Raw genomic sequence first — 12192 nt, 5'->3', positions numbered from 1 at the left:
TAACGATAGTAAAAGCGTCTGCTAAGGTGTGTTCGTTTGGAACTTCTCGGACAACTTTTGTATTGCCGGGGGGAGTTTGGCTGTTTGGAACATCGGGAAGCACCGGACCCGTCAAATTTGACATCAGTCTCAAAGTTACAGTGTTTTGTAGGGAAAGTGGGTGACGTGGACCGCCTCTTTTTCATTATGGCATACTATCAACAGAGAAAAGGGTAAAGGATTATGTTATTATTGATCGAATGATCCTCATTGAATGGAAAGGCGTGGCACTTACTGTAGTGACTTACACTTCTTGTAGCATGTGTTTGTAAAAAACGATGATGACATAGAGAATATAAGCATATGGTGTGACATACTGTAATCTAATATACACGGGGCCCTAATTCCTTCTTAGTTTAATGGCCCGCATAATTATGTATTTTTCATTTCCTTTCAACTTTATGTTCTCGTTAAATATATATGTTGTAAACTTATATAGTTTTTTCAGTTATTTTTTTTTTGAAATTCCACACTCTACTAGTCTAGTAATAAGTATTCAATTGTTAGCTCTTTTGACTGATTTTTTTACATAATTTTTCTAGGGCGTAAATAATATTCCCGAAATAGACGAATATATGCAGTGCAACAAAAGTTTGATGTTGTTTTGTACTTTATATTCTTACATAATAACAGAGACATATCTAGCTACAACAATTACATTTCGTCATGTCAACAATACCATGACGTCGCAGCGACAATACAATTACATCATATTGACAATTCAATCACGTCAAAATTTCCTTGCATTGAATGTAATGTCCATATTAGATAAGAGGGTAAACAGGGTAGGAGAAAAATAATCATTCACTCCAATGGAAGTGAGACAGGGGAATCGTAAACCCACTGGGTAATTAAGATACTTAAACACATGTTTGGCAACTTAAGAATCTTCCCCTGGGATTGAGATTCCCTTGTCTCATCCACAAGGGGATGAAAGATTCTATTATTCTCAAGCACCACATGTAGGTTGTTCTTGGTTTCTAGTTGTGAGTCTGCTTGAGGTAAAAAAAAATGGCTGACAGGCAGCCGTCTTGGATTTTGAAAGGTGAATATTTTCATTGCTATTTCTTAAATGTACAAGAGGGATATTTCTGAAACTTCACTTGTATTGAACAACATCTTATTGGACAGACCGCTCACATATCAACTATGCATGATGCAGTTTGTTCATGTCTGCTCAACTATTAAATAGTGTATAAAGATTTCATGTATATCCAGAAGTTTCATATGAAAAATCATAATTTATTCACAGTTATTTGTGCATCATTTGATTTTGATGAAAACATTTGTATGTAATTGTGTATTTACAAAAGGAAGGGACACAGCGACAACCTACCAGATCCCCTGGTGTCAGAGGAGGCGTTAGAACAAGTCCTTAATGAACTGTGGGCTTGTGACAACCAAAAGTGTTACCATGGACAAGATTTTGAAGTGTATTTACAAGGTATATAATAATTATAAACTCTGTTTATCCTCTAATAATCTCAGGAGCCATGTTTGTCACAGTAATCTGGTGGTGTGGGGAATTTTATTACAGGTTGATATTGCAGGTAAAATAATATTTATGAGTGATCGATTCAAAACAAATACCGGTATACTTATATTTTAATGAGCCACTTTTGCTTCCATTTCAAATTAAGTACAACATTTGGACTTTATTGAGTTGACTAGACATATCAATCTGGCCGCATAATTGACAATGTTTCTAAAAAGAATGTGATAATCAGCTTACTGGACAAGTATCCCCAAACTTGCAATGTGTCTTTAATAATCAGCTGTTGTCTTACAGGGAGAGCCAGCACCAGGACAGAGAGAGATGTTTCTAGACACTCCCTATTTGAGTACTTTGACGAGGAAAAGATATTTTCCATGGACACATATTCTGGTAAGTTTATCCCCCAAAATGACACATCACTGATGTTTTTAGGGGAAATGCAAAGTTCTGTATATTCATGGTCATAGGGTTCAAATTTGTCAAAGTCTTTTCACAATCTTTTCTCAATATGTAACCAAGTGGTTGAGGTTAGATAAAGGACAAGTAGCATGGTGTAGATGAAGGGCAACCGAACTGTTTAAATGAATTACCTTGATGTTATAGGGTCATATGTGTTAAATGCTATCAACTTCTCAATTACTGAGAATCTGTTGGTCCTAATATTTGGGCAGTGCATGCAGGGATAAAGAGCTAGCAAGCCTGCTCAAAAGAATGACCTTGACCTATTTTCAAGGTCAGATGGGTCAAATTATGTTGAAATTTTGAACAACTTTCTAATAGTAACCAAGAATGCTTGAGAGAATGGCTGCCATGTTCCTGAAAGAAAGGGTATTAGCACAAGATCCAAATTGGTGACCAACATCATTTTTAAAAATCAACTGAATTTAGTGTTCCAGCAATGTGCACTCTTTTCAAAACTAGAACAGGTGAGCATCGGCCTCATCTTTTGGAGATGAACCACAAGAAGTAATTGAAAATCCAGTAATCAAAATATTATTTTAGATTTTAATTACACATAGATTCTCCATTTAACTCTGTATCCAGTTATTAGGAAGTTTGCTGGAGTATAAATTGTAGCTTCAACTGTACATTTGTCTATACAGCTTTCAAGGAACTTTTGAACAACTATACACTTGAGTGTGGTGAAGCAGAGCAGGTGACACCAGAAGAAGTCAAAGAAAATCGCCAGTTCATTGAGGCTGTGATGAAATCAGAGGTCATGAAGAAGACTCGGGCTTGGCTTATTTCAAAAGATTTGTTGAATGACCAATTCTACACGCCAGACTGTGTTATGGAAGAAAGGGGCCTTGATTTTGACTTCAACTTCATGAAGATGTTGTACAAACTTTGGTTTACACTGTACAGAAGGACAAAGGGAGATAGGTAAGGTTTTGTCAGGGCAGGGTAAAACATGGACTTAACAAGTATATAAAACTAGTGTCCTCTGTTAGGACCAATGGGGGACAGAGTACAAACCTATAGTCCTCTCCGGTAGTACCAATGGGGGATAGAGTACAAACCTATAGTCCTCTCTGGTAGTACCAATGGGGGACAGAGTACAAACCTATAGTCCTCTCCGGTAGTACCAATGGGGGATAGAGTACAAACCTATAGTCCTCTCCGGTAGTACCAATGGGGGATAGAGTACAAACCTATAGTCCTCTCCGGTAGTACCAATGGGGGACAGAGTACAAACCTGTAGTCCTCTCCGGTAGTACCAATGGGGGATAGAGTACAAACCTATAGTCCTCTCCGGTAGTACCAATGGGGGATAGAGTACAAACCTGTAGTCCTCTCCGGTAGTACCAATGGGGGATAGAGTACAAACCTATAGTCCTCTCCGGTAGTACCAATGGGGGACTAGAGTACAAACCTATAGTCCTCTCCGGTAGTACCAATGGGGACAGAGTACAAACCTATAGTCCTCTCCGGTAGTACCAATGGGGGATAGAGTACAAACCTATAGTCCTCTCCGGTAGTACCAATGGGGGATAGAGTACAAACCTATAGTCCTCTCCGGTAGTACCAATGGGGGATAGAGTACAAACCTATAGTCCTCTCCGGTAGTACCAATGGGGGACAGAGTACAAACCTATAGTCCTCTCCGGTAGTACCAATGGGGGACAGAGTACAAACCTATAGTCCTCTCTGGTAGTTACCAATGGGGGACAGAGTACAAACCTATAGTCCTCTCCGGTAGTACCAATGGGGGACAGAGTACAAACCTATAGTCCTCTCTGGTAGTACCAATGGGGGATAGAGTACAAACCTATAGTCCTCTCCGGTAGTACCAATGGGGGATAGAGTACACACCTATAGTCCTCTCCGATAGTACCAATGGGGACAGAGTACAAACCTGTAGTCCTCTCTGGTAGTACCAATGGGGGATAGAGTACAAACCTATAGTCCTCTCCGGTAGTACCAATGGGGGATAGAGTACAAACCTATAGTCCTCTCCGGTAGTACCAATGGGGGATAGAGTACACACCTATAGTCCTCTCCGATAGTACCAATGGGGGACAGAATACACTCCTATAGTCCTCTCTGGTAGTACCAATGGGGGATAGAGTACAAACCTATAGTCCTCTCCGGTAGTACCAATGGGGGATAGAGTACAAACCTATAGTCCTCTCCGGTAGTACCAATGGGGAATAGAGTACACACCTATAGTCCTCTCCGGTAGTACCAATGGGGGATAGAGTACAAACCTGTAGTCCTCTCCGGTAGTACCAATGGGGGATAGAGTACAAACCTATAGTCCTCTCCGGTAGTACCAATGGGGGATAGAGTACAAACCTATAGTCCTCTCTGGTAGTACCAATGGGGGATAGAGTACAAACCTATAGTCCTCTCCGGTAGTACCAATGGGGGATAGAGTACAAACCTATAGTCCTCTCTGGTAGTACCAATGGGGGATAGAGTACAAACCTATAGTCCTCTCTGGTAGTACCAATGGGGGATAGAGTACAAACCTATAGTCCTCTCCGGTAGTACCAATGGGGGATAGAGTACAAACCTATAGTCCTCTCCAGTAGTACCAATGGGGGATAGAGTACAAACCTGTAGTCCTCTCTGGTAGTACCAATGGGGGATAGAGTACAAACCTATAGTCCTCTCCGGTAGTACCAATGGGGGATAGAGTACAAACCTGTAGTCCTCTCTGGTAGTACCAATGGGGGACAGAGTACACACCTATAGTCCTCTCCGGTAGTACCAATGGGGTGGGGTGGGGGGTCCTCTGTATAGTCCTCTAGTTAATGACAGTCATATTTACTGTCATTGCCAGTATAAGGGGTACAGGATAAGTGATTGATGGGTTTTCAAGATTTTATCTATTATAGATAAACTTGGTTGATTTTTAAAGTACATCTTTCATGTCTTTCCCACAGGGACTTGGATTCTAGCAGCTTTGAGCACGTGTTTGTTGGTGAGGCAAAGGAAGGAAAAATTGTTGGTCTGCATAACTGGTTACAGTTTTATCTGGAGGAAAAAGCCGGTCGTATTGACTACCATGGTTTCTTTGGTTTTAAAACGGTAAGAATGAACTATTGTGTATGTACAGTAAAACCCCGTTATATTGCCACCCGTTATACCGCCAAACTCGCTTATCGCCATGAATTCATTCAGAACGGATTTCTTACCACGCTATTACACCCGTTTTACCGCCAAACTCGCATACCGCCATTCGCCATCATATTTCCAGAACAAACAGTAAAAATAATATCATATTGACCTCGTTAATATCGCCAAATTGAGTCCAGAAGGACGTGTGTTTATATGTTATTGTTACGTGACTGACTGCCGGCTGACAGATAATAAGCTGTACACATGTACACCGTGAGCGCGTGTACACACATGAAATCAATGAACCATGGCTAGTGCTTTGTGGTATTTCTTTAGGAAAGATTCGTAAGTTATGATGAATAAAACTCACTTTTGTGATACCGCTTCACTCTTTGTTAAAATGTCATAGGACTCTGTTACTGTAGAGACAACAGTAAGATGTCGGGTACACAGAGCTATCGTACCACGTGATGACGCAACGTTAACAGTAACCGGTAACTCCAGACAAACATCTAAAAACATTACTCGCGCGAGTTAATGATGAAACGTTGTCAACACAAGCATTCTAGAGCTGAATCAGAAATTGAGAAATGTTTAACTCTTCAACAGTTTGTTTTGTCAGTTTGTCGGTTGAAGCAAAACAGACGACAATTGAACGTTTTTCGGCACCTGGTAGAACATGCACACAGTTAAACGAGGTAACGGTGAAAATCATGTTATGACTACTAGATCATGTGATGCAAATTACGATGACATTCTCGGGAAAATAATTGAAATTAATATTTATTTCTTATCAAGCATATACATGTATGTGTTAAATTTGATGCAATATTTTGATATGAATAAATTGTTTTTGATTTTCACAGTGTACAGTTGTTAGGGAAACACTATTTATAGTGTTTGGATAGGAAACTTTGGTTTGAGCGACAAACCCGATATACCGCCAAACTCGTTATATTGCCAAAATCGCGGAGAACAGAAGGTGGCGATATAACGAGGTTTTACTGTACATGTAATTGTTTCATTAACCAATGTCAATAAGGTTTTATCATTTATCTAAAATGTTAATGATGTCATTACTTTTCATAGTTCAAGAGGTCAGACGGAGATTTACTGGTCTCTGTTGGAGCCATAAGATAGAATATGTATTGATTTTCCATCAATAGACTGTAAGAGTCGGAGGAAACTTGGACTATATTTTTCAATACTTTTGCTATGTAGGAATTAACTGGTCTGGATCTAATACTTTCTCACTTGCCGAGTTGTAAGTTTTGTTTTATACCCTATCTCTCCAATAGGACACCAATGACGAATCCTTTCGTCTACTCACCCTCCAGTTTGAGATGGTTGGCGATGAGGAGGAAGATGAAGATGTAGGAGGCATCAAGAAAATGAGCAGCATATTTCTTGGAACCAGTCCTGAGTTTGAATTGGCTGCTTATACCATCCTTTATCTTACCAAAATGTTTGGAAAACACAATATGAAAATTGCGGAGTACGAAGTTATGACAGAATGCTACCCTTTTGGTAGCTTTGGTGTCGGAACGGCATACATTGGCTGTCGTTAATTATCTAAATGTCTCATCCATCAAATATAGACATATATAAAAACATATCTTATATACAATTATTAAATATACAATAGGTACATGGTTCACTGAGACACACCTTGTAACGTTAAGCATATATAAGGTTGGTATATAACTATATGGTAGAAGTACTCGGAGACAGGGTTTGTTGTAATAGGGTGTTTGAGTAAGAGACTTGCTGAAGTCATGTTAATCTTGTTTTGAGTTCACTGTCGGTACTTGGTTAAACAGATAAACACATGCTTTGAGAACCTAAGACTTTGAAACAACACAGAAGTTAAAGGTGAAATACCAGGTATTGATCAACACCCATTAATGAAAGTTTTATAACACCAAAAAGATATGTGTAGACATGAATTATAAAGAGATTTTAGGTACGGGGGTGATATAATTTTATGTAACCTATAGAGATCACGTAGAGTAGTTCAAGCAGCAACAGGTTACCTACATAATCACCATAGACAGATTCTTCCTTTCTTATTTTATGTGATTTATTACTAGATCTTTCACCTCTAAATCAATAACCAATTTTACTGACTTTTCAATGTCATACTAAGGTAAAATGAATAAGACCCAAGTTTAATAAGAATATACCCCTGGTAGTTGAAAAAAAAAAAATCAGCAGTGCATTCTTAGAGTCCAATGAACCACGACCACTGGGAGTTAGATAATGCCCATTTACTGTAAAAGGTCAATGTTATACTTTGAGCTTATCATGACAAGTCTGTCAATTTATTAGCCACAATCACAAAATATTATGAAGTTTGAATTTCAAATTGTATAAATTGTCTCAACAAACGAGTGTGAAGTTAACCATTGTTTTACTGCTGCAACATGACTCGCACATTGAGTGAGTGAAGGTGGTCACTGAGAAGATGTAGACTATATATTATACTTATCATCAAATAATCAAGCAAATACCAAGGATTTCTTGTTTTGAGTTAGAAATTGGTCATGCAGGCAAAGGCTGTATTTTAAACATACTTTTGTAATATGTTACAGACTATTTTTGACTACTGATTTTTCATTTAATTCAAACATTTACAATTTTGTAATCTTTTAATTAATACCTCAGATATCTTTTGTATAATTCCTGAATGATATTAACTCTAGCTGATATTGGGTACATCATCATGTATTCCCCTGTAAACGGTCCAAGGCCATAACTCTAGCTGATATTAGGTATTCACCTGTAAACAGTCCAAGGCCATTTTCGTTTTTCACGGTCCAAAAGGTTGGACCAGTTGGGCCGGTGTTGTTCATTTTTGAAATAAAGATGGACCTGGTGATTTTATATTGTTTTTAGACGAGCCTTGACAAAGACTTTCAATTAAGGCCTGTATTAACATTTGCTGATCGGTCAAGATATATGTTTGAAATACAGTATGTAACTGTTTGTATGGAATATTACACATATACACTATGACAAGGAACACGAGGATTGAGAATTTACCTACAATATGTAAAACTATTGTTCCAAGGATTATATGACATACTTTCCTGGTAATTTTCATAAAAATTTGCGTGGGGTGCTTTGCAAAAATAAATAATACTACATGTAGTCTTTTGTATGTTTAAAACTCTATGTGGAGGTCACAATTAATTAAGTAACTGTAAAAACAGGCTATTTAAAATTGATTTGTTTTCATTTTGATTTAAGTATGTTTGTTTTCTTGTGAAATTATTGATTTGTTTTGTATTGAAAGGAAGAAAAGTTGTGTTTTCCCTGAAAATTAAATGTATACATTTATTATTATCATTATTTAGATTTATTGAATGAATACTGTCAAGCAATAAGTTTGTGTTCTATACAGATTTAAAGTGTGCGGGTACAAGCCAGTTGAGTTAGTTTAGTCTATTTTGTTAATGGTGGTTGTTAGTTACTAATGACGTACTTTGTAGTAATTTACATTTTCTAATCTTTCTTGCCCTCTACGCAGGTTACTGTGACATGGACTGTTATAATACTGCATAATTATAATGTATATCTACGTACAGTGAAACCTGACCTTAGACAGGGCTCAAAGTGCATATTTTTACCAGGTGGCCTATTTGGCTACCAAGTTATAAAATCTAGGCGCCAACTGGAGAAGTTAGTTGCGAGGTCAAGTTGTTTTAACTTTAAAAAAAATCTTTTAATTCTTTAATACAGTAAAACATCTCTCTGTAACTTTTTCAATTGTGAGCGTCATTTTAGCATTGACTAAACTTTTGAAAGATTAACCAAATCGCAAATTTACACAATGTTTGTTAGTGGCCATGTAGGCTTCTTGCAGGTCAATAACTGGTCGCCAATGGTGAATTTAAGACTGCCATGGCCACTAAAATAGGTGCCACTTTGAGCCCTGTTAGTGACACCAGGTTGAACCTCACAGGTTGTTAGCTAAGACAGGTTTCACTGTGAAAATTATTACTCATTATATATTACTTGCCATTTATTGTACTAACTTTTATAACCTTATTTAAGTTTTACTGATATTAGATATATATACATGTACAGACAGTGACTAAGATTTTTTTACTGATATTGAATACTTATACATGTACAGACAGTGACTAAGTTCTTTTACTGATATTAAATACTTATACATGTACAGACAGTGACTAAGTTCTTTTACTGATATTAAATACTTATACATGTACAGACAGTGAGATGAGATTACTGGACCAGTAAAAGGACCTTTCGGTATGTTGTAATGTGTTAATAGTGCCTGTCAAGGTAACAATTGTGGACTGGAGTCGCTCATTTATATAATGATTTAAATTTTCCAATGCAAAATAGTCATTCTCAAAACCAGAGATTTTGAAAACAAACTCAAACTTTTTTTTATTACATTATACATATGAGGATAAAGATGTTTTTAGAAAAATAAAAGGCAACAAACTAATAAGTATTCTCCCATTTTGAACTTGAGATCTCCAGTCTGACCCAGGCTAATACATTATGGCCAAAACTGTGTATAAAGTTCATTATAATGAAAACTAATGGCATCTTAAAAGGCACAATGAAAACAGCTGAGGATAAGCAATAATGTTTTGTCCATATTTGGAAAAATAAAAAATAAAATGTGTCTTCTAACAGTACATTGAGGCTAAATAAAACTTTGATTTTAACAAAATTTTGAAAAAAGTTTTATCAATATACAATGTACATATACGGTTATGAATTAATTTTGAAATAAAGGTTGTTATGTTAATTACTACCGTTATTAAACTAAGCTTATTTTTATTATCATTGATACATATTACTAAAACTTATCCTATTCTTGATAAGCATGTGTGTTACTAAATTGATATTAATAATGATACAAATTTACAAAGCTGCACAGTTCACTGCTTGTGTTACGACAGATGACCTGTACGGCCATTACTTGTGTTACAACAGATGACCTGTACTGCCAGTACTTGTGTTACAACAGATGACCTGTACGACCAGTACTTGTGTTACGACAGATGACCTGTATGACCAGTACTTGTGTTACGACAGATGACCTGTACGGCCAGTACTTTTGTTACAACAGATGACCTGTACGGCCAGTACTTGTGTTACGACAGATGACCTGTACGGTCAGTACTTTTGTTACAACAGATGACCTGTACGGCCAGTACTTGTGTTACGACAGATGACCTGTACGGTCAGTACTTTTGTTACAACAGATGACCTGTACGGCCAGTACTTTTGTTACAACAGATGACCTGTACGGCCAGTACTTGTGTTACGACAGATGACCTGTACGGTCAGTACTTGTGTTACAACAGATGACCTGTACGGCCAGTACTTGTGTTACGACAGATGACCTGTACGGTCAGTACTTTTGTTACAACAGATGACCTGTACGGCCAGTACTTGTGTTACGACAGATGACCTGTACGGCCAGTACTTGTGTTACGACAGATGACCTGTACGGCCAGTACTTTTGTTACAACAGATGACCTGTACGGCCAGTACTTGTGTTACGACAGATGACCTGTACGGTCAGTACTTTTGTTACAACAGATGACCTGTACGGCCAGTACTTGTGTTACGACAGATGACCTGTACGGCCAGTAATGTGTTACAACAGATGACCTGTACTCCCAGTACTTTTGTTACAACAGATGACCTGTACGGCCAGTACTTGTGTTACAACAGATGACCTGTACGGCCAGTGCTTGTGTTACAACAGATGACCTGTATGGCCAGTACTTGTGTTACAACAGATGACTTGTACGGCCAGTACTTGTGTTACAACAGATGACCTGTACGGCCAGTACTTTTGTTACAACAGATGACCTGTACTGCCAGTACTTTTTTTACAACAGGTGACCTGTACTGCCAGTACTTTTGTTACATAGGGTTATTGGTGTCCTGGGTAAATTCTAGTCACTCTATGATCATTTGGTTTTGATTATCAGTACTTGTAGAGCATTATATTTTCTTCAATATCTTTGATGTAAAACCGAATTAGTGTATATTTAATTTTGATTTTCTACCTCTGTATCTTGGTAAACTTGTTGCAATTATTTGAGGTGCCTTTTTGAAATATTTTTATGCAAATTAGAAATATTCAATGTTGAGATTACTGTTGTTACACACCTGTAAAAGAGAGTTTTCAAATAAACCTGTCCATGATCATGTTTTCTAAATAAATCTCTTTGTCTTAATTCTTGTCGACTTTTACTTGTCTTTAATATTAGACAAAGTTTGATATTAAATGGCCATATTTCAGGTAGTAAATAAAGTGGTTTGAACGTCCGAAATATTCTAGGCAAATACTATACTATATTCATGTATGTAGTCATTTATTACTTCAAAAATTAAATTTTTCAATCACATATTTATGATTTAAGTTTGGTTTTGTAGCCATTATCAAATGGTGGACGAAGTCATGATTCAACATGGATGTGTTTAAAAAAAACTATCGGAAAAGACCCCTGAGCCTATTTTTACATCAGAAACGTGTTCATCTCTTGATCGATGCCCATCAATGCTATATTTGGTTATGGGGTGGGGATCTGAATGGTTTCAAAGATGTTACCACTGAAATATCAATATCATACATTGCTTAGTTCCAGGGAAGAAGGACCCCTTTTGACCCTGCCTTTGGGGGGTCAGCCCCACCATTTGTACAATTTTGAATCTGCACACCTTATGAATGCTACCAGTCAAATATGAGCAATATCTATTGTTTAGTTTCAGAAAAGAGGTCGTTTATATCAATTAGCCAAATTGATCCCTTTTGGCCCCACCCTCTGGCCCCCGGGTCGGTCAGCCCACCATTTGTACAATTTTGAATGCCCATAAGGATGCTACTAGTGATATATGAGGGATATTCATCGCTTAGTTTCAAAATAGAAATTGTTTATATCAATTTATCCAAATTGACCCTTTTTGGCCCAGTCCCACCATCTGGCCTCCGGGGGGTCAGCCCCATCATTTGTACCACAGAAGTTGTTTATATTAAACCAAACTGACCCCTTTTGGCCCCTCCCCTCAGCCCCCAGGGGGTCAGCCCCACCAAATGT

The 12192-nt window shown here is 37.6% G+C and overlaps 1 protein-coding gene across 1 annotated transcript; it reads left to right on the top strand.

Moving 5' to 3' along the window:
• The first annotated feature begins 47 nt into the window (after nucleotides 1-47).
• On the top strand, nucleotides 48-11331 carry LOC117324951 (poly(U)-specific endoribonuclease-B-like). Its single transcript, XM_033880792.1, has 6 exons — nucleotides 48-212; nucleotides 1353-1483; nucleotides 1829-1924; nucleotides 2638-2917; nucleotides 4924-5068; nucleotides 6397-11331. The coding sequence occupies exons 1-6, from the start codon at nucleotides 187-189 to the stop codon at nucleotides 6664-6666; spliced, it is 948 nt and encodes a 315-aa protein (XP_033736683.1). The 5' UTR covers nucleotides 48-186; the 3' UTR covers nucleotides 6667-11331.
• The last annotated feature ends 861 nt before the right edge of the window (nucleotides 11332-12192 follow it).

The sequence above is a fragment of the Pecten maximus genome, chromosome 4 (assembly GCF_902652985.1).
Source record: "Pecten maximus chromosome 4, xPecMax1.1, whole genome shotgun sequence".
NCBI lineage: Eukaryota > Metazoa > Mollusca > Bivalvia > Pectinida > Pectinidae > Pecten > Pecten maximus.
The sequence above is the reverse complement of the archived record's forward strand: the minus strand, read 5'-3'. Positions and strand labels throughout refer to the sequence as shown.